At 41.1% G+C, this 24,182-nt stretch overlaps 1 protein-coding gene across 1 annotated transcript; it reads right to left on the reverse strand.

Moving 5' to 3' along the window:
- Positions 1–637: 637 nt before the first annotated feature.
- Positions 638–19,900, reverse strand: stx17 (syntaxin 17). Its single transcript, XM_082149653.1, has 8 exons — positions 19,763–19,900; positions 18,660–18,852; positions 18,287–18,352; positions 10,643–10,868; positions 10,437–10,546; positions 10,293–10,343; positions 6,222–6,308; positions 638–4,205 (listed from the first exon to the last, which is right to left on the reverse strand). The coding sequence occupies exons 2-8, from the start codon at positions 18,783–18,785 to the stop codon at positions 3,969–3,971; spliced, it is 903 nt and encodes a 300-aa protein (XP_082005779.1). The 5' UTR covers positions 18,786–18,852; positions 19,763–19,900; the 3' UTR covers positions 638–3,968.
- Positions 19,901–24,182: the final 4,282 nt, after the last annotated feature.

Here is a 24,182-nt window from a genome sequence, read left to right on the forward strand (position 1 = left end):
AAAGTTTTTACGGTTAAGATAACATCAAGAAACTGAGACTGCCACAAAATATGTAATTGCTCAAAAAGCCTTGATTTAATCAGTCATGTTTTCGTAAATGTGTCATCATCTCAGTGTAAAGAAGTGTGTATGTCCCAAAGTCAACAAACCACATAAACTGCCCAGTATATGCATGCAAAAATAATGTGCAGACATTTTACATTTAGGGGTTCAACAGCTTGTCACTGTATCCTCAAAGTTACACCTTTGTACCTTCTTGACCCCTAAAGGAACCATATCAGTGTCTTGTTATTGTCCCAGTGACAAGCTAAATGTAAATAGTTTGATTTTTATTTTTTTCTGAGAGTGAGGGGCAGCAGCATCATCCAAATGATACTGACACGGTTCACATACCCAACATAAAAGAGTGTATGCAGCAACTAGATTCAGGCTGAGTTGTATTATTGCCACTCAGTGGCATCTTCAATTGACAACAGAACTGATTATGCTTCTTCACCCAAAAATGAGAATTCTATAGACCAATTATAGGTTTGTAAACATCCGGGATGCGCGCGCATCGTGGTTGCAGAAAGACCCATTTAACAGCTGATCATTACACGGATACGGATAAGAATAATACTAATAGCTCGATTAAACATTTTTGATATATATTTGAGTTTATATTTAATTTTCGGAATGTTCTCCACTTATTTTTTTTTACCACTTTTGGTCCCGACATGCACAGTAGAACCTGCGTGATGCCGTGTGACGTAGGGTGATAAAAAAAAAGTTGCTGCCTTAAATTTCTAAGTACAAACAACTTGGATATTTAAGTCATTTCAACTTAAATTAAATTAAACTGACTTGATAAAAATGAGTTTGAATCCTTTATAAATCATTTTTAAAAAGTTGAAAATTGCTCAAATTATTTTTATGATTCATTTTTTAAAGTGTATTATCATTTACTTACACTCATGTCATTCCAAACTTGTATGACTTTTTTTTTCTTAACATAAAATAAAATATACTGAAAAATGTCTCCGTGTTTTTGTCCATACACTGAAAGACGATGCAATCCAATGTTTTATTTTGGACCCCATTGACTTTTGTTAAATGGACAGAAACAGTTGAAACATTCTCAAAAAAATCTGTGTTCCACAGACTAAAAGTCACAAAGGTTTGAAATGAGTAAGTGAGTAAAAGATGACTGAATTTTCAGTTTTGGGTGAACTATCTCTAAAATATTATCTATGAAAAAAAAACCAGTAACCTAGTGACCAGCTCAGTAACAGAGAATGTTACCTATAGCTAACATTTATTAATTAATACACCTAATTGTTAAATATTTAGTTTAAAGTAAGTTTTTATAACGGCAGACAGATTTTAAGCTACTGAAAATTATAGGTTGCATTTAAAAGTGGGGGGAAAACAGCTTTGAATATAAAGCATATTCAACTGAGAGAATAAAAACTCTTGGAACTGTCCACAAAATTTTATGAAATATTTACAACTATTTCTAATTATAAACTGTTTCTAACTGAAAGGGAAGCTGTCTGACATAGTGTGACTATGGTTTCACCCCGCCATTCTTATCACCAGACATCAAAGATTCCTTTTAACTTCAGTTACTTCTTTATAGTAAAATGGAAATGATCTGAAGTGGGTGTTAAAAGGAGACACAAGAAAAAAGGGTCTCTGATGTCATGTAACATCTTCCCACCTACGGCAGGAACCCATGACATCACAACACCTATGGAGATTACATCACAGCGCACGACAGATGGCCTGCCATATTTTCCATTTAAGTGAGTGAGTGTCTACGCACAGAATATGGAAAGTGCAATGTGTCTGACACTCCGGCTGTGTGCAGGTCAGTCGCACGGGACTTTCCCTCCCTGAACAGCACAGCCCGACACATGCAGAGCTCACTTGTGCATCACGCACAGAGTGGCTTGCATGTGCTGTTGGAGACGTTCATTCGCCCCTTCGTAGGGGAAGTCCAGTGTGTTGTGTTATGAGGAAGGCGTGGGGGCCAGTGTGGGTCTCAGGCCCGGCTCTGTGTTTGTGAGGGGATCCCCCTGCTCACCCTAAAAACGCGTGAGACCGGGGGCAGCATCAAAAACAGGACAAAAACAATCCGATTCAACATTGTTTTTCAAAAAGAAGTTGATTTTTAAATAACTGCAGCTTTTTGAGCTCTCCAAACTGGCGCTGCATGCTTTTTAACTTTGATAAACGATTTTGCACGAGTCAGTACTACACATCAAATGCAAAAGGACTGAACGAGTGTTTGACAACAGACAATATTTTATTTCGCTTTGCTTTTGACAAGTGAAAGTAAAATAAGGATCGATAAACCATAAAAGGCTATTGTTCTTTTCTGCTGGTCCTTTGGGGCCGTAATCAAATAACATTCAAATGTTGTTTGTGCTGAAGGAGATCTCTCACAGTGCATTGATTTCAGTATTAGATTTGCCTCTCAGAGGCTTGTGTTATCAAAGCCTTACAGGGAAACCTCACCCAAATCTATCAGCCACCCCAGCGGCACACAGAAAGACACATGAAATACAAGAACAGCCACAATTTGGAAGTGTGTTGTATCTAAACCTGAGCGTTTTTGATCAGAAGTACCTCAATCACATGTTTTAAAGGGATAGTTCACCAAAAAAAAGAAAATTCTGCCATTATTTACTCGCCCTCAAATCTGTATACATTTCTTTTGTTCTGCTGAACACAAAGGAAGATATTTTGAAGAATGTTTATAACCAAACAGTTCTTGGGCACCATTGACTTCCATTGTTTTTAAGCCAATGGTGACCAACATTTTTCAAAATATCTTCTTTTGTGTTCAGCAGAACAAAGAAATGTATTCAGCATTGGAACAACTTGAGAGGGAGTAAATGATGACAGAATTTTCATTTTTGGGAAAATTATCCCTTTAACTGCTAAGAAAGACCATAAGAAATTATACATGAAAAACATTTGATTTGTATTTCCACTGTTACAGCTCACAAACAATTATCTTCCTCAATGTGCAATTATAATTTAACTTATCTTGTAAATATGTATAGTTACAAGTCAAGTCAGCTTAAGTATTGCTATAAAGATCTCTTCTGTCTGTGTTATATTTAAACAATCATCTAACTTGTATATTGATTATCCATTACAATGGCTTATTAAGTGTTATCACAATTCATTGAAATTGTATTTATTTTAAGCAGCCTGAGACATTATTAGATATCACATGTTTCATTACAATCTATCACTAGTTAAGGCAAAACAAGTATTCATGGAAACTAGACATTCGTTTTAATTTCATAATTTCTCAATGATAATGATGTGTAACTATTATTTATTATAGTGTACTGAGTTTCTCACTACTGCGCATTGCCTCCATTCTCATACCCTCAAACCGTATAAAATACTTCACATAGCATTGATGTTTCATTTATATCTACTCATAACACACTTAACAAAATTAAAAGGAAATCCATCATAGTTAAAACCGAACAGGTGCATTTTAAGCGTTTATAATGGAATTGTGTGGTAAACGGTAACATAACTGTAATAAAGAGGACTATGTCACCGACTACAAATCCTCAGAATGTATAACAAATCTTGCTGTACAAAAGTCAAATAACAAACCCTTAAACAACAATCATCTATTACCTATAATCTCTAACCACCTCTAACACCTACAGTCACATGACTGCTACAAAGGTCAATCAGCTGTTTGGCAGAAGATCAGATGAAGGCCTTATATGCTTTGGCATAGCAATGAATGATGGATTAAGGCAAACGGAAAATTAGCAGGTCCACTTTGTGTAGCACATCTCATGTGCAGGTTTTGCACTGCATGTAGGAGTTATTCTGCAGTTGTGGTTGTTATGTATGTTCATGAGCGTCTGGTGTTTATTTCAGAACGAGCGTGGGTCGGCAACTCCGCCGTCTCGTGGCCTCCTCAACAAAAACAACTGTGCTTGAGTGTGTCACTGAGTGTCGTTCTTACTGTTGTTGTTGCTCTTAAGTTGTTGTAGCTGCAGGTCGATTTTTTCTTTCCTCTTTCGTTGGATAATGTTGCCCCCGGCGAAACCAAGCAGTCCACCCCCCACTGCAGCGGCGACCCCCGCCACTTTAAATCCTGCTAAGAGTCCCAGTGGACCCCCTAGTACTCCCCCCACCACCGCACCCGCCACGGGCAAAACCGCCAGCTTCAAACGGGCCGCCTGCAGAGAAAGAGCATAATACAACGTATACATGAGTCAATGAGAGTGTCCACGATAAAGGAAAAATCTGTTGTAATAATATATTACTATTATCCTCTCTATATACAATTATTAAAGGAATAGTTCACTTTAAAAGGAAAATTCTGTCATCATATACTCACCCTCATGTTGTTTCAAACCTGTATGAATTTCTTTCTTCTGCTGAACACAAAGGAAGATATTTAGAAGAATGTCAGTAACCAGACAGTTTCTGGTACCATTGACTTCCATAGTATATTTTTTTCCTACTATGGAAGTCAATGGTACCAGAAACTGCCTGGTTACTGACATTCTTCTAAATATCTTCCTTTCTGTTCAGCAGAAGAAAGAAATTCATACAGGTTTGAAACAACATGAGGGTGAGTATATGATGACAGAATTTTCATTTTAAAGTGAACTATTCCTTTAATATATTTTTTATAATATCAATTATTATCATTATTATTGATTATCCTCACTACAGTATAATTCAGTTTTTATACATATGCCTGCATGTTTACATTTTCAAATATTATTAAGCAGTCAAGCCTTTTTTTTTTATATACACAAAAAAAAAAATTAAGTATTATTTTCTTCATTATGATATCTGATATCAGGACAAATATCATCCTGACATGTTCACTGTTCACCTAAAACAAACTAATAAACATCATATAAGAGGTGTATTAAAGTCATTGGTTAATGGTCTTTGGTTAAAGTCATACAAATTATTATAAATTGCATTTTTACGTATTTCTGAAAAAACTACTATAGAAAAAAAGAGCCTCATGTCATTAACCTACATGCTATGTGCAGGAAAGCATCAGACAGGTGAGAAATGAATCATTTAGGCGGCATCAGTATCCCAAAACAGTGTTTGAACTAACACACTTTTCATGTGCTGTTTTCCTGATAACCATACAATTATAAAGTCTTTCATGTCTAGTTTCCATCCAAACAGTAACATATCCAGTCGTATGTAAACACGCGCACAATATTAATCAGAGATCTGAAAAAAAAAAGAAGCCACGATGAAATTGGACGTGTGCAGATCAAACCAAACCTGGTAAATGAATTGATATCAGGTAAAAAGAAAAACTCCTTTAACCAGATTATTCTTTAATTAGCGCAGTGAATCAAGCCTCCCGGCACGCGCACACACAATTTAATTTCAGTGAAGATATGTAAACTTTAAAGGCAGGGTCGTCCATCAAATGCCACCTTTCCTCTCTTCTCATCTCTCTTTCACCCTTTCTCATGCTCTCGTTCTCTGTCATCTAATCATCTTCACAAGGCAGGGTTAACTGAGCAGTTAATTATGCTTGGAGAGAGAGACTGAGGAAGCAACTCCTGTTATTTGGATCCGCCTGAGCCAGCACTTTAAGGACTCTGTGTGTGCGTGTGTGTGTGTCAGCAAAATATATGTCTTTAGCAGTGTATGTGTATGTGTGTTGACCACCCCCTGTCCTTTTCAGCAGTCACAGAGGTGGGTCGACTTTCTACACGGGCATCAGACTAAGAGCTCAATAGAACTGCATTATCTCTCAACTCCAAAAAAGAGAAACATTTCAATTGAGACTCGATCAATAAAACACATACAAGCCCCACGTTTGCACGCAAACACACACGGCCCATGCTTCACCCTTCCCTTGCTTTTTCTGTCAAAAGTTGGCACTCCGCAGAGTGTGTATGTGTGTGTATATGTATCGAACCCCCAGCAGGAACTTGAATGCTGTTTATAGACTCTCTTTTACACTCTTTCGACTTCCATGCGCTCACACACACATCGACTCCCTGTGAGGGGCCGACCAACACACATCGATCCCTCTCCGTTCCATGCCTTCCGCCACCATCGCCACCTCTCTCTCTCTCTCTCTCTTAATTGTGGTTTCCTTGCGCTCTGAGGTGGATCAATAGGCTGATGGTGGGGTAGGCCGAGAGAAGCAGGGGGGTAGAGTGGAATCGATCCCCTAGCAGGAGTGTCTCCTCTCCCCTTACCTTCCCTAGGCTCTGGGTCCCCTCCTCCACATTAGCAGCTGCTATGCTAACATTCCCCTCAATGCTGTCAATCTTCTCCTGCTGAGCCTAAGACAGAAAGACGCAAGTTACAGACTATCCACATACACACATACAAACTCCATAAAAAGTCTAAACAAGACAAATGGACAAATCTTTTTGTACGATTTAATCAAGATTATATATACAGACACACACATATATGTGGAGAATATACATTTGTTGGAGTTGCATAAGGTTTTCCCTGTTAATGACAAATAGATTTTTATAAGAATAAATATTCTAAGTAATTAATTTAGCATTTTTGTTTTAGACCATATATACAATATATTAAAAGTGTATATGAATATAAATGGTTATACTTTATTTTAAGGTGTCATTGTTACAGTGTGTACTTATATATTTAAGTACTGAGTAATATTAATTAACTTACTATACTTACTTACTATAAGGTTAGGGTAGGATGTAACTGCATAATATACTGTTATTACTATGGTAAATGCATGTAACATATGTACCAAGGACACTGTAAAAGAAAGTGTTACCAAATAAATGTCTAAATAAAAAAAATAAAAAAATCTATGTATAATAATAAAAAATGTACAAGAATGACAAAAATGCTGTATAAACAGTTTTATATGGCATGTCAAACTGCAGAAAACTGCCATCATATCAACTGCCCATATATGTGTCTACAATTATTTAATGACAAAAATTCTAAATCCTATCCCATCGAAAACATAAACACCTCATAAATAGCAATAGTAAAGCAGACAAAGACATGCTCAGTAATCTTGGTAGTGGGTAGCTGGGGGTTTGAGTGCTGGGACAGAAGGGTGAATGGGAGGGGGCTGGTTGTCGGGGGTAACTGGGTGGTCTGTCGGAAGCTTATGAAATATTCAAAGAGTGGCAGCTGTCTCTCTGTCTAAATCAGTGTGAGCTCAAAGTAATCACTACACACATGCACACATAAACACACACACAATAGAGACTGCTGGAAAAATCTTCTTTAACTCTCTAGCACAGAGTTACATGAGCCTGGCACCTGCCCCTGTGTAGCATGTGTTTGTGTGAAACGAAATCTGTGTTTGCATTGCTCTCTGCAACTCATGGCGACTGTAAAGTTAGTGCACCTCTTCCTCTTCATTTTTTAAATAATTTGTGTGTATGTAAATGTGTCTGAGTGTGCTTTCTCAGGACTCAACAATAAGGATGGCCTGCTGGCCCAGGGCCAGTGTGAGAGTGTTTCAGGTCAGTTGATGAACTGTCCCTATCGGACCGGTGCTGCGCTGCCACTAAATCTTATATGTGTTGATCTTCTATATGTTATTTTTGCCTTGCAGCCTTAAACATTTGGTTTTCTGTGATTTATTGGACACTGTTGCTGTAAATTCTGCAGATTTAAATGTCACCAAATGTTAAGCAGCTGGCTAACATAGATAGCAAAACATAGTTTTATTGAAATTGTGAGATCTTGAAAGCATTAGTAAGAATGGGATGAAAAGAATAACCAATCAGTAATGTTTCACACTGCATTCCATTATTCCAGATCATATAATATATATCAGGCAGATAGATAGATAGATAGATAGATAGATAGATAGATAGATAGATAGATAGATAGATAGATAGATAGATAGATAGATAGATAGATAGATAGATAGATAGATAGATAGATAGATAGATGGGTGGATGGTTGAGTGGGTGGGTGGATGGTTGAGTGGGTGGATGGATGGATGGATGGATGGATGGATGGATGGATGGATGGATGGGTGGATGGGTGGATGGATGGGTGGATGGATGGGTGGGTGGGTGGGTGGCTGGATGGATGGGTGGGTGGGTGGCTGGATGGCTGGATGGATGGGTGGGTGGCTGGATGGATGGATGGGTGGGTGGGTGGGTGGATGGGTGGGTGGGTGGCTGGATGGATGGGTGTATGGATGGATGGGTGGATGGTTGAGTGGATGGATGGATGGATGGATGGATGGATGGATGGATGGATGGATGGATGGATGGATGGATGGATGGATGGGTGGGTGGATGGATGGATGGATGGATGGATGGATGGATGGATGGATGGATGGATGGATGGATGGATGGATGGATGGATGGATGGATGGATGGATGGATGGATGGATGGATGGATGGATGGATGGATGGGTGGGTGAGTGGGTGGATGGATGGGTGGGTGGATGGAGTGATGGGTGGGTGTATGGATGGGTGGGTGGGTGTATGGATGGATGGGTGGATGGGTGTATGGATGGATGGATGGATGGGTGGGTGGATGGATGGTTGGGTGGATGGATGGATGGGTGGATGGATGGATGGATGGATGGATGGGTGGGTGGATGGATGGATGGATGGATGGATGGATGGATGGATGGATGGATGGATGGATGGATGGATGGATGGATGGATGGATGGAAAAAACAATTAAACCTAGTTTCTGTTGGTGTAATAATGATGCAATTTATCACTGATGGACAAGCCAAAACATTAATCACTAATCAAAATCCTATAAGCATTTATTTATTAGTCATCCTTTCACACCTTACCACTAAACCCTGTAAACAGACTATTTTAAGACACTCACTAATGACTGGGTACGAAAGCTATTGATGGCTTTCTTTTTCTCTCCCTCCCTCAGGAGTAGACGGTAATCAGCACCGTCTGCTCACAAGCTGCATGGATGCTCAAGAGAACACACAGTCACACAAGCAGACCTCCTGGGTTCATCTTTGGCTCAGTGTTAACGGAATAAATGATACGGTGGGTGTCCTCTACAGAGAGGCAAGCGCTAATAACCCTGGCTATCATATTATACTTACCACCATCCACATCCCATCCTCGTTTCTCAACAGGGTGTGAAGTGTTTAGAGACAGCCATTATTAACTGTTACTGATATTAAGATTGTGTAGCCCTAAGCTTGGAGGTTGCTTCACACGAAGTAGGATGACGGGAAACATACTCAATAAACTGATATTTAAAGGGGCATTTTTGAAGCATTTTTCCCATAAGTTCACTATGTCAAGAGTTGGTTTTTGCACCAAACCATCTCATTTCTTATTGTGAGAACATTACTTTTTAAAGTAGTGCAGAACATTATTACAGTACATATGTAGTACAATTTAGATGGATGGATGGATGGATGGATGGATGGATGGATGGATGGATGGATGGATGGATGGATGGATGGATGGATGGATGGATGGATGGATGGATGGATGGATGGATGGATGGATGGATGGATGGATGGATGGATGGATGGATGGATGGATGGATGGATGGATGGATGGATGGATGGATGGATGGATGGATGGATGGATGGATGGATGGATAAATAACAACTAGGATATGAATAATAGCTGTGAAATTAAGAAATCAATCAATATATAAATAAATGGTATACAAGTGTGTACGTATATATAAAATAAATTAGGCTATACATTTCTAAATGAATGAATGAACAGGACACATGAACTGGAGGGGCATTCATTATTCTTGAGGGGGCCATCATGGGGGTGGATATTGGTAGTTGACCCCACCGGTTAAAATTGCTTTCTGTTGGTGGGGGGTAGGGAGGTCACAAATTGGGACTGAAAGGGCACAAATCAGCTCTGAGAAGGTAATGCCCCCTTGTGCCCCCTCATGGTGCCGGACCTAGAATAAGAACACTGTCTGCACATCCCGAAAAACACATGATCTCTCCTTTTTTCCACCCAGTTTCCAATTGCACGTTGTTCTAATAATGGCTGTTATCCAGCATGGATTCTCATTAATCCTCGCTGGTTAGCGCATAGCTGACAGACTGTCACCAATGTTTGTATGTCTTCTCAATCACACACATACACACACACTGATGGGATCAATAATACCACCTTGTTGGCTCTCAGGAAACAAAGCCATTTGTCTGACAGCTCTAAACCTAAGGGTTTTGGTAAGCACCCTTTATCAACACACATACACACCATAAATACTTTCACGCTGTCTCTCCCTTCTTTCCAAAAAAACAAACAAAGAATGAGTAATTTCCATAGACGTGTGATACTCACATGAACAATAGTGGAGAACTCTTGCACTAAACCATTCAATTCCAGCAGGTCCTAAACAAAGATACCACAACAATCACACACATTGAATGTTTTTGTATTCAAATACAGTATATTTGTGTGTTTGAAAGTGTTTGTTTGTGTTACCTCAGCTAAAGTGTCCCAAGACTCAGCGGCGTTCTGTTCTGAAGCGATTTCAGGAAGGAGTAGCTGTGTTTGAGTAAAAGAGGAACCGGGGACACCTGTTTCACCATAACCTAACCCATCACATGAAAGTGAAAATGCTTTAAAAAACACACACACACACATCTTGATTAACTTCATAAAACACAGACACACCGAGAAACACATACTGTGCAATTTATCCGAGTCAGTGGCGGTAGTTTCGTGAAAGTCTGTGCCGATAGTTTCGTGAAAGGAAGGCCTATTGACAGAATCCGAATGCATCTGTAGGAACTCTTGAATGGCAGTGGAGGCTCGATCTCTGATTGGCTGAACAAGTGTCTCCAGAGCTTCGGCATCAGCGCTGCGGACCCGCCCACACAATTTATCCATCTCCCGCAGGTTAGATCGCAACTGCTACAAAGAGAAAAAAAGAAAGTCTGTGTGATAAGTGGATCCATGATTTTATTCAAAACCTCTATATAGCATGTTCCTTCTATACAACATTGACTTGTTCATTTGAGCAGCAAAAATGTGGTACATAATACGAAATATATAACACTCTGAATGATTATGTCAAACTGTAAAGAAAGACCCTGATCCGACCCAGTACTGTCGAAGATCTGAAACCCAAAACTGCTCACACTTTTTTTCCACTCCATGCAAGTACAACCAAATATACATTCATCCAGATACATTCTCATTCACTGACAAAACTTTAAGTTCTTTACTTTAAGTTTAAATATGCCAACTTTAAGTTTTCAGTCAAAGCTTAGACATGTTTGTGTGAGTGTGCAAAAGTTGTTCAAATTAAAAATATAAATATTTATAACAAACACAGGGTTCCCATACATATTGACCAATGAATTTCCATTGCTTTCCCATGCCCTTTACAGTTGTTCATGATTGATTACTAGATTTATTTTAAATAATTATAATTTTTCTTGTCAGAGCACAGTCTCAAATAGACTCTAAACAGACACACTGATTTTACACTCCCAAACAGCAAAATTCAGTCAATGGAATATAATTCAGCAGGGAGAAAAACATTAAGAGGTTAATACTGTATTTCTACATGGAGATGAAAGGGTTTTGTTCAAACTTTTTCAATTTATTCATGTTTTCTATAAGGGTGAGAACCCTGTAATGATTTATTTTCTCATTAATTCTAAACCAGATCTTGACAAAAAACAGAAGTTATAAATAAAATAAATTTAAAAAATAAACTTTGACAAGTCCTGTCAGCTCACGTCTGGAAGCAAACATCTAGCAGGGATTACAGATCAATTCATATGTATTGAACAGAGGTCAAAGTTAACAGCAGGCCAATCAAAGTGTTCCGCTCGACTGCACTCATTTCACACTCTGAATAATCATCCTCAGGATCTTCCCTCTTAATTGATTCACACACACAAGAGTGCTAAACATTACTAACATATGCAGCTGTGAAAAAAAGTTGCTGTCTTAAATTTAAGTACAATCGACTTGGATGTTTAAGTCATTCCAACTTAAATAACATTAAACTGATTAAAAAAATTAGTTGAATCTTGTATAATTTGCTGAAAATGGCTTAACTTAATTTGATGAGTTAAAGCAATGTAAAAACATGTTGTCATAACTTATTGATCATGTAGTTTTTTTTTTTTACAGTGTAATAAAGGGTGGGGACACCAAGGATCTCAAAGACAGCCAAAATAAATCTTCATCTGGGTCAACACACTCTACTCTCCCTCTCAATCCACCTTCTATAGTTGTGTGTGATGAGAGCAATTTCTCCCACACTTTTACCATGACTTTAACATATCATTTTATATAATATAGAAGAATATATCATTTTATAGAGCCTGTACTCCCAAGAGTAATTACTAACCAGAGAAATACTCAAAATGAGCATATACAACTTTTAAAATGTTTTTAAATGTTTTTAAAATAATTATCTTATGCTCACACAGGCTGCATTAGTTTGATCAAAAACTGTAACATTGTTTTTTTCAGTAATAACAACAGTAATACTGTTTTCTATTTTAATATATTTTCAAATGTCATTTATTCCTGTGATGGCAAATCTGAATTTTGAGCATCATTACTCCAGTCTTCAGTGTCACATGACACCTTCAGAAATCATTCTAATTAGCCGATTTGCTGCTCAAGAAACATTGTTATAATTATACATTATGTGTCTTCCCAGGTGCCTTAGCAGAATTGGGCTCTACGGCAAAGGGATGTTACACCTACCCATCTCCAGTCTGATAGAGGAGTACAAGTGCGCCAAAGTCAGACTGGAGATGATGCTGCTGGATTCGAGTGATCCATTCGTGGCCCAAGCTGCCCCGATCTTGGCCACCGGGAGGAAGTGGACCCCATTGGCTGCTACTGAGCAGGCAAAGGCAGCACTCAGACACAAGGACATCGTGGGCCGAGTGCAGGAGGGGAGGAGTGGTCTTGGCCTTGGGGCCAGTACACCTGTGTGGAGCAAGGCCTCTACATCTCAGAGACGCAAGCTGGTGGTCCAGGAGGTACGTCGGGAGGAGGAAGCAGGAAGATGTGCCCAAGCTGTGGCGCAGGCAAAGCAAGGACAGTGGATGGCATGGAAAGGAGTGGAGAAGAGGAAGATCTCCTGGAAGGAGTTGTGGGAGATGGAGGCATTCAGGGCAAGTTTTACCATCAGGGCTGCCTACGATGTTCTGCCTTCCCCCGCAAACCTTAGCCAGTGGTATGCCGAGGACCCAACGTGCCCTCTATGCCCAGGTGCAGCAACACTAAAGCACATCTTAGTGGGATGCAAGACCAGCCTCACCCAAGGCCGTTATACCTGGCGGCACAACCAGGTGTTAAAGAGTCTTGCAGCAGTGCTAGAAAGTCGACGGACAAGTGTGAATGCCCTTCCTTTCCCGTCATCCCGGTGGCAGCTGACACCATTTGTTCGGGAAGGCGAGGGTCAAGCCAGCCTCACCACCACAAGACCAAACACTGGCCAGCTGGGCAAAGCACGGGACTGGAAGCTGCTGGCAGACTTGGACAAGAAACTCGTCTTCCCAGCTGAGATCACAGCTACAAACCAGCGACCAGACCTTGTTCTGTGGTCAGCCTCACTCAAGACTGTTTACATCATCGAGCTCACCGTGCCCTGGGAAGGTGCAGTGGAGGAGGCTTACGAACGGAAAAGGCTGAGGTACGCTGAACTTGCAGCCGATGCCCAACAACAAGGCTGGAAAGCGAACATACGTCCAGTGGAAGTAGGTTGCAGAGGGTTCGTAGCCACCTCAGCATCCAGGCTACTCGGGGAGATGGGAGTGCGAGGGAAGGCCCATCGGCAGGCAGTCAAAGAGCTCTCCAGGGCTGCTGAAAAGGGGAGCCAGTGGCTGTGGATGAAGAGAAAGGACTCCGCCTGGGCCTTCAAGTGAGTAGATGGCACCTAGGGAGTGAACCTGGGACGCTGGGAGTCACTGCTGAACCCTCTGGAGGTGTCGTGGGTATATCAGCGAAACACCAAAGAAGGAGGGCGCCCACTTGATAACCCAAAGGGTGCCCTCACTCATTTGACCATCCCACGGAGTTCCATCGGAGCCCCAAGTATGTATTGAGGGATATCAACATCTAGTCCTATACAACAGACCTGATCATCTGGTGAACCAGTGACTGCTGTGAAAGGGCAGCTGACAACAAGGGAAAGACCTTGCGACGGCATGGAAAGACAGCTGGCAGGAGGGAACAGACCCCAACGGGGCCGCCATGGGCTAGCTACCCGTGGTGGCGGGATCCAGCACTTGAGGTGTATGGTTCCCACCCACACATAGCTACGAAAAGTTCTAAGGAAAAAATACCCCCTGAGCCAGCGAGAGCGGGGGCGGAAGATGGCTCGTCGGCAGATAACCCGGTAACGAACACAGGAACGGAAAAGACTACGAAATTGATGATCAGCTTACCTGAGGCTTCGACAGCTACAGCAGGACATAAGCTCCAGCACTGCGTTTGTGGTTGGACAAAGGTAACTTCCACCCAAGGCCTGAAAATACACCAGGGCAAGAAAGGGTGCCTAAGGAAGGGTCAACAGGGAAGTCGCATCGACTGCTACTTTTTGAGAAGCAGGCCGAGTCAGTCGACAGAAGTTCAGCAGCAGGACACACACCACAGTCTGCAGGACATCAACACCCCTGTCCTAGAGGAGGAAGAAAAAGGCACAGGAGAGCAACCTCAACCCAACCCATCACGACCAACAGCAGAGAAGAAAATCCAGGGGCGAAGGCCATTAGTCAAGTGGCCAAAGGCCTGCGACAAGATGCTGTGGAAGGAGGTCAACACTGATCTCTGCAACATACTGGAGGGGATTAGAGGTACAACCATGAGGAAGTTGGAAAGAATGGGCGACCTTTTCTATTCCTATGGGGTGGAACGGTTTGGAGTGGTCGAAGGCAAACGAGCTACTCCGTTAATCCCCACCAAATCCAGAAGGCAGATAGAAATAGACCGCCTAGTCAAAGAGAGGAGGCAGCTGAAGAAGCAATGGAGAAAGGCCACAGAGGAGGAGAAGGAAGGTATAAACCTACTGCAAGAAGAGATTCAGAGCAGGCTTGCAACACTGAGGAGAGCTGAAAACCTTCTAATGAAGCGCAGAAGGAAGGCGCAAACAAGATCGCGCTTCTACAAAGATCCCTTCAAATTTGTGAAGAGCCTCTTTACAAAGGAGAAGAGCGGACGTCTCTCAGTTTCAAAGGCTGACCTGGAAGAACATCTGAAAAATTCCTGTACAGATGACCGACACCAGGAAGAAATTACGCTCCCTCCTGACATGCCACCAGTTAATCCACCAGAGCACGAACTGGATATCAGCCTACCCAGGTGGAGTGAGGTAGAACAAACCGTGCGCAGAGCAAGGGCCGCATCATCTCCAGGTCCCAACGGAGTTCCATACAGGCTCTACAAAAACGCACCAGATGTCCTGCGACTCCTCTGGAAACTGATGAGAGTTGTGTGGCAAAAGAAGGAGATACCAACGTCCTGGCGGAGAGCTGGAGGGATCCTAATCCCCAAGGAAAAGGACTCATCAGAGATCAGCCAGTTCCGCCAGATCAGCCTTCTAAACGTCGAGGGAAAAATCTTCTTCAGCGTGGTCGCTCACAGGTTGGCAGGATACCTGCAAAGGAACAATCTGATTGACACGTCAATCCAGAAAGCAGGCATCTCAGGCTTCTCCGGTTGTGTAGAACACGCTAGTGTCATCTGGCATCAGATCCAGGTCGCCAAAAAGGAGGGAACTGATCTTCATGTGGTGTTCCTGGATCTTGCGAACGCCTTTGGCTCAGTCCCTCACAACCTCTTGTGGACAGCCTTTGACTACTTCAGGGTCCCAGCAGCTCTCACAACCCTTGTCAAGGCCTACTTCGAGGATGTCCAACTCTGCTTGACAACAGCAGAGTACACAACAGCATGGCAACACCTGGAGGTGGGAATCATGGCTGGCTGCACCATCTCACCGCTGGCCTTCACCCTGGCCATGGAGGTCATCATCCGGGCCTCTCGATGGACAGTTGGTGGACAGCGTATAAGACCAGGGCTGAGGCTGCCACCGCTCAGAGCCTACATGGATGACCTCACAACTCTCACCACGACTAAGGTTTGCACCGTGCGGCTACTAAGAAAGCTCCAGGAAAACATTGAGCGGGCTCGCATGAAGATCAAGCCGAGCAAGTCTAGAAGCATCTCCATTATCAAGGGGAAGCTGTCAGACCACCGATTTCACATTGGCGAGGAACCCATTCCAACGGTTTCCGAGAAGCCAGTGAAGAGCCTAGGTCGTTGGTATGATGCCTCCCTCAAAGACAAAGAGCAAGTAGAGCAGCTCAGGAGGGAGGTAGCCAGCGGCCTGGAGAACATCGACAAAACTATGCTTCCTGGCAAGCTGAAGCTCTGGTGCATGCAGTATGGACTACTTCCACGTCTCCTGTGGCCGCTAACCCTCTATGAAGTCCCGCTCTCAAAGGTTGAGAAGCTGGAGAGACTGGTCAGCTCATACATAAGGAAGTGGCTTGGTCTTCCCAGGTGCCTTAGCAGAATTGGGCTCTACGGCAAAGGGATGTTACACCTACCCATCTCCAGTCTGATAGAGGAGTACAAGTGCGCCAAAGTCAGACTGGAGATGATGCTGCTGGATTCGAGTGATCCATTCGTGGCCCAAGCTGCCCCCATCTTGGCCACCGGGAGGAAGTGGACCCCATTGGCTGCTACTGAGCAGGCAAAGGCAGCACTCAGACACAAGGACATCGTGGGCCGAGTGCAGGAGGGGAGGAGTGGTCTTGGCCTTGGGGCCAGTACACCTGTGTGGAGCAAGGCCTCTACATCTCAGAGACGCAAGCTGGTGGTCCAGGAGGTACGTCGGGAGGAGGAAGCAGGAAGATGTGCCCAAGCTGTGGCGCAGGCAAAGCAAGGACAGTGGATGGCATGGAAAGGAGTGGAGAAGAGGAAGATCTCCTGGAAGGAGTTGTGGGAGATGGAGGCATTCAGGGCAAGTTTTACCATCAGGGCTGCCTACGATGTTCTGCCTTCCCCCGCAAACCTTAGCCAGTGGTATGCCGAGGACCCAACGTGCCCTCTATGCCCAGGTGCAGCAACACTAAAGCACATCTTAGTGGGATGCAAGACCAGCCTCACCCAAGGCCGTTATACCTGGCGGCACAACCAGGTGTTAAAGAGTCTTGCAGCAGTGCTAGAAAGTCGACGGACAAGTGTGAATGCCCTTCCTTTCCCGTCATCCCGGTGGCAGCTGACACCATTTGTTCGGGAAGGCGAGGGTCAAGCCAGCCTCACCACCACAAGACCAAACACTGGCCAGCTGGGCAAAGCACGGGACTGGAAGCTGCTGGCAGACTTGGACAAGAAACTCGTCTTCCCAGCTGAGATCACAGCTACAAACCAGCGACCAGACCTTGTTCTGTGGTCAGCCTCACTCAAGACTGTTTACATCATCGAGCTCACCGTGCCCTGGGAAGGTGCAGTGGAGGAGGCTTACGAACGGAAAAGGCTGAGGTACGCTGAACTTGCAGCCGATGCCCAACAACAAGGCTGGAAAGCGAACATACGTCCAGTGGAAGTAGGTTGCAGAGGGTTCGTAGCCACCTCAGCATCCAGGCTACTCGGGGAGATGGGAGTGCGAGGGAAGGCCCATCGGCAGGCAGTCAAAGAGCTCTCCAGGGCTGCTGAAAAGGGGAGCCAGTGGCTGTGGATGAAGAGAAAGGACTCCGCCTGGGCCTTCAAGTGAGTAGATGGCACCTAGGGAGTGAACCTGGGACGCTGGGAGTCACTGCTGAACCCTCTGGAGGTGTCGTGGGTATATCAGCGAAACACCAAAGAAGGAGGGCGCCCACTTGATAACCCAAAGGGTGCCCTCACTCATTTGACCATCCCACGGAGTTCCATCGGAGCCCCAAGTATGTATTGAGGGATATCAACATCTAGTCCTATACAACAGACCTTATAACATTATAATTAGAAATGTTTTACTGCCACTTTTAATTAATTTAATGTGTCCTTCCTGAATAAAAGTTTTAAAATTTTCTAATGTAAAAAGTCTTGCTGACTTCAAACTTTTGAACAATATTGTAACTTTCAAAGTGTATATTATTGAACTATAGATTTTTATATTTTTTTTTAAACTTCAGGATTTTATTAATTGTCATGATTTCTGGAAATCTGGATATTCTCTGAAATATTCTGGCTTTCATGTTCAGGCATGAAGTGTTGTCATTCAACACCAAAACACTGCTGTAGTTATCACCGCCAATCATCACAATATCCCATAATTTCCCAAGTTTTTCATTTATGTTACACTTTTGTTATACCTGGACAGTGCGGCTGGAGTTGATGTGCTCTTGGTGCAGTTTGTCCCATTGTCTGCTCCTCTGAAACTGCAACAAGGAAGCACAATTAATTAATTTCACAGCTTTAACTATTTATGGACATTTAATAAAGTCTCTTCATGATCACAGCCTGGTATTTCACAATAATCTAGGTTTCCATGGCTATGCAAGACCTCCCAATACCCTGTTATCCTATTATATGTTGCTCAAGCAGACTGACTGGGAGAGATTTCAGATACACCATGAGATCTTCAGCACTCGACTCCCTATGGTGACCGCACACACAGACACATGGCTCTCTCTGTTGACCATATGCTGGGCTTTGCTAACGCTGTTTATGTGTGAGTGTTTGTACCTTTTCTATGTTGTGTTGGTGCTTGTGCAGTCTCTCCAGGTCAGTGGGGATGGCCACTTTAATGAATTTCAGAATGGGGGGCTCCAGGCGCCGGAGTGGAAGCTTACCAGCTTCCTCCGCCATCATGACTGTCTCTTATGACCTCTCTTAAAAGGTCACAGGCTTAACACATCCATTCATACTCAGTCTTGCTCTAAAAGAGAGTCATATATTATATTAAATATATAAAATTGAATTTTATTACATTATGGTACTCAGGATCTTCCCTCTTAATTGATTTTCATTTGTTAATGCATTAACTAACAATGAGAAATGCATTTGTTTACAGTATTTAATCATCTTTGCAACTGTTCATTGTTAATTCATGTTAACCCAGGTCTATTAAATAATATTAACAGATATAACTTTTGATTTTAATAATGTAATAGTAAATCTTAAATTAACTTAGATTAATTAATGCTTCAGAAGTAGTTTTCATCATTAGTTCATGTTAACTAATGTAGTAGAACTGGAACCTTATTGTAAAGTGTTAGCAATATTATTAAAGATAATACAGGATGAAATATAAGTATTGAAGGATTGTTCTAAAAAGTTTTTCTCTATGAGAAAGTAAAATAAAAGTGCTGGGACGTTATCATCGTATAGTTGTAGTATCAGTTGGTAATACCATGGTACTTTGATATAGCCGATACCACTGATGTTTGGTTTGTCCAAAAATATGTCCAAAAACACGGTATTACTATTACCATGTTATATGAGCAGAAAACATGGTAAAAGTAACACCACACAACATTTGATACTAAATTGCAACTGTCACATCATGTGTAAACATTGTCAGCTGTCAAAAAGACGTCACGTTTAGCGAGATCAGTCTGTTAAACTATCAATGTTAGCTGACAAAACGGCACTAAGTTACATGCTCATTTTATCATATTTAACATTTTACCTTTAATAATCAATAATAATAAAATCCCTAGGGCAAACAGATGTGTATAAGTTCAGCTAGCTTGCTACACTCCCTCAACAGAGACTTAATTTTTAGCTCTATGATAGTAAACCACATGAAACTGCCGTCTACAGTTTCATAATAACTCTTTCCTTACCTGTCGAGAAAACGGTAACTTAAACAGCGATCTGTCGGTGATTTTAGTCGCTGTCATCAACTTTGTTTTTGTAAACAGTGGTTTCGCTTTGTGCTGTGTGCAACGACAAAATGTGTCCGACTATGCGGAACTAATCATGTTTTAAAAGAGCAAACGTGCTGGAAAATTAGATGTTTACTACAATCCACTTTACGAACAAGCAATGTTTAGTTACGAAAAATGCTTATTGTTTCTTATGAAATAGCAAAAATCAATACATTTGGACTTTTAAATTTAATATATGAAAGTTAAACTTAGGATTTTAGGTCTAATTGAATTATAGGCCTAAAATCACTGTGCATACGTACAATGTTAAGTTTAACTTTACATTTCTCTTTTTTAGAGATAACACTAACGTTGTATAATGTTAAATGAAATGTAGAAATCTATTTGAGGTTAAAAAAAATATGAGATCATTGTAAAAATATAAACTTCTCACCCAGTGTTGGAGGTGTGGAGTTCTAACATACTGTCCTTCTGATTCTAAGCTGCCCCCCAAATATCTTCCTACAAATCAGTATGTTCAATGAGTTGTGTAAAAACGCACAGTAGGCTACATAACTGTTGCCATATGCCAGGAAAGTCTTAAACAAATGTTTGTCCAGAGGTTTGAAATGAGGAGGTTATCAGAACATGATTAGATAATGATTATAAAATTGCATCACCGAGTCACAGGACTTTGCAAATACAATTCCAGGCCTTTTAAGCATAGTGTATACATCTTCTGTGTATGCAAATATATTAGGACCTTATAATTAAGGTTCAGACACACAAGGCACACACCTGCTCTTCCCTCAGCGCCCCAATGATCAGTGTTTCCGGCTTTAGGAAACACCAACGGATTAGCCACATGTGAGCACTGAGATCCAACCAAAGCCCACTGTGTGCTCCCTCCCTCCCTTCCATTCTCTCTCTCCCATTCTCTCTCTCTGGGTATCTTTATTTCGGTATCTCCCAAAGGCTTTTTTGAAAAGCTCTGGCTCTATGGGTTTATTTTCCAGCCACACACATAGTACACAAAAAGAATGACAGCAAGAGATGTTACCACCATTTCTGTTTATAAAGAACCTATAAAGAAATCACCCACACAAACAGTCAACCAGCGTGAAAAGCCACAGTGCAGACAAGTTTCATAAGCCTCTTTTACAGGTAAACCACCATATCTACATGACTGATAATCACTCCTCTGCTCTCCAATTGACTGATTACTCTCATAATAATAAAAAAAAGTGTTTAGTATTTTTATTTTTATTATTGTTTTCTTAATGTATTTTGTATAACCTACATATAATAGAAATATGCATTTATTATTTATACATTATTTATTATTTTGTGTGTGTGTGTGTGTGTGTGTGTGTGTGTGTGTGTGTGTGTGTGTGTGTGTGTGTGTGTGTGTGTGTGTGTGTGTGTGTCGGTACAGTATATACCATTAAAAATGGTGGGGTCAATAAGATTTGTTTAAAGAATGCGTTAAATTGATCAAAAGTGACAGTAAGTACATTTATAATGTTACAAAAGATATATATATATATATATATATATATATATATATATATATATATATATATATATATATATAAACGAACTCTTCTTTTTAACTTTCTGTTCATCAAAGAATCCTGAAAAAATGTATCATGGATAGATCAGCATATTAGAATAATTTCTGAAGGATCACCCTGAAGACTGGAGTAATGATGCTAAAAAAATGCTTTGCCATCACAGCAATAAATTACATTTTAAAATATATTAAAATGTAATTATATTAATGCAGATAAATGCAGCTTTGGTGAGCGTTAGACACTTTATTAAAAAATATATTTTACCAAAAATATTACCAACCCCAAACTTTTGAACAGAAGGGTGTGTGTCTATACACAGTATAACATATATGCTTACACAAATGTGTGATCCTAAATATCGATAAAACTTTGATTGAGCAAAGACATATAGAGGAAAGAGAGCGTGAGATACATAAAGGCAGAGAGAAGGAGTGGGAGGATGGAAAAAAACTGAAATTGCTTGTGGTGGAATCTGAAAGGGCTTTTGAGGTGGAGAATCTGAACCCAACAACCTGGCATGTCTGCAGTGTGTTCAGTGAATCAGTCTTAACTTTTGACAAGAAGCAGCGCTCTCCATCTCTCCAGAATGTCCCTCCCCTACCGGCCGAGGGAGAGTCCCGCTGTAGCAGGGTAATACCATGTGTCTGTGAAGGGACCAATCTTCATCATATCACCATCATCTTCACTTGAACCCTAAAACTCAAAAGGCCAGACCACATTATTTCAGATGAGATTAGAATCTGGAATACCCCTCACAGATTAAACAGGGCAGTGCAGCCTACACTTAAACTTCATACCAAAACAAAATCTATTAGAACTAAATGTTTACATTTTCTGAAGAAAATGCGATTGGTGTTTGCCTGTGCCACGTACAGTGCTGAGGTGTTTTGCCATGCATTCTGAGTGTTTTCATAGCTATATGGTTGCTGTGTTGTTCTTGGTGCTGCAAAAGGGTATAGATTCCTTTACCTGTGATCTGCAACTTTTAGATATGGCTCAGGTTTCTCTTTCAACGCAATTCTATTTGATCTTTTGCCCACTTTTTAATCTACTAGAAAGTCTTTCATGTTGACCAGCAATTTTATGCAATGTCATAACTGGTTTTTCAGGGTGTGAATTTAATATTACAGGTCAAATTAAGATTAGAATTAGAGGTAGAGTTAGAGCTTTTGTCAAGAGTTTGATTATCTTGTTCAATTTAAGACCATTCGAATATGTTATCTCCATCAAGCAGTATTAATAAATATATAAAATAGTAATAAACCTTTGTTTTATTTCTTTATTTTTCATTTCATAGAATCAAGCAGCATCAGTAAATAACCTGACAAATCTTTTATTTAATAAACTTTTTTTTTTTATGTTCTATAGAATGATCTGAACTAATGCAAATGTGCTCTTTGGCATTAAAGATGATTTGTATGTGTGTGTGAGGCCCGGTCCCGCTCTTCCGCTAAAGCTTTGTTTCCAGTCTCCACAGTGTGAGTCCAGCCCTGCTGATCCCCTCAACACCCTCGCTAACAGCCAATCAATATATCATGAGCCACACAAACACGCCACACCATACTTACAGGGAAATGAGGAGTGTGTGTGTGTGTGTGTGTGTGCCCCCCTCCCCTGCAGCTCTAATACAGGGTTTTAATGAAGACTCCAGGGGGGTCGGCTACCTGTCACTCTGAATCGATCTGCCCTCCTCCAGACTGACAGCTTCACCAACCTACCATCCACCTGTCTTAAGTGTGTGTGTGCCAACGTGAGAGTGTTTATAACATCCTCTGAAAGCTTGATATATATATATATATATATATATATATATATATATATATATGAAGACTTCAGATGCAAAAGCCTCTAAGTGCCATCTGAAATTTTCTTCTAGAATGATCATTTTTATCAAGCTCGTATATTTAAATTCAGTAATTTCAATTAAATAACAATTAATAGGTAATTTTCATTGCCATTTAAGTGAAATTGCTGAACTTAAATATACGAGCTTGAAAAAAATGATCATTCGAGAAGAAAATTTCAGATGACACTTTTGCATCTGAACTCTTCATATATATATATATATATATATATAAAAGATATAATATACAATATACTGTACATACACACACATATATATATATATATAAAATATACGTACACACGCACACGCACACACACACACATATATATATATATGTGCTATAGATTTCACAAATAATTATACATAATTAATATGTATTATATTTTTATTAAATATATATTATAGTTATAATCAATATCCTCAGATTACATATGTCTTTTCTTACTATCTCTTAGTTATTGTCAAAACAATAAATAGTGTGTGTGGGGGGGGGGGGGGGGGGGGGGGATGTGCATGTATGCCCATGCATGCTCAGCTTTGCTTTCGACAATCGAAGACAAATTAGAAGGGTGATGGAGGAAGACAGAGAAAGAGCAGCCGTGTCAGTGTGCATGTGTGCGAGTGCGCCTCTGCACCGAAATGTCACAACATGGATCGATGGGGCTTAACGAGGACCCTGGGCCTGATGTGGTCAGAATCCCCCAAAATGATCTGAATCCGTCCCCGAGCTCAATCTCATAACTGAAGCTCAATGCAGTGGGGACCTTGACCAGAATACCCCCCCCCCCCCCCATAAACATATTAGGGTACTTGATGGTATTAGACAGTAAGGACACCTGGCACATCAACGCTTTCTGAACTTTACAAAGGGGGAGTCCCTCATCTTGAGTCGCAGCAACAAACACAAGCTTCAAGAGAAAAACACTTCTGACGCTTATACACTGAGGTGAACAGAAAAACGACACTCACACTCAAA

Source organism: Leuciscus leuciscus, assembly GCF_965113295.1.
Source record: "Leuciscus leuciscus genome assembly, chromosome: 20".
Lineage (NCBI taxonomy): Eukaryota > Metazoa > Chordata > Actinopteri > Cypriniformes > Leuciscidae > Leuciscus > Leuciscus leuciscus.

Coding starts and splice junctions, on each gene's coding strand:
- stx17 (XM_082149653.1), bottom strand. CDS start 18,785: ATGATGGCGGAGGAAGCTGGTAAGCTTCCACTCCGGCGCCTGGAGCCC. Junction 10,869..18,286: donor ACTCCAGCCGCACTGTCCAG/GTATAACAAAAG, acceptor TTCTCTTTGTAG/CAGTTGCGATCTAACCTGCG. Junction 10,547..10,642: donor TGACTCGGATAAATTGCACA/GTATGTGTTTCT, acceptor GTGATGGGTTAG/GTTATGGTGAAACAGGTGTC.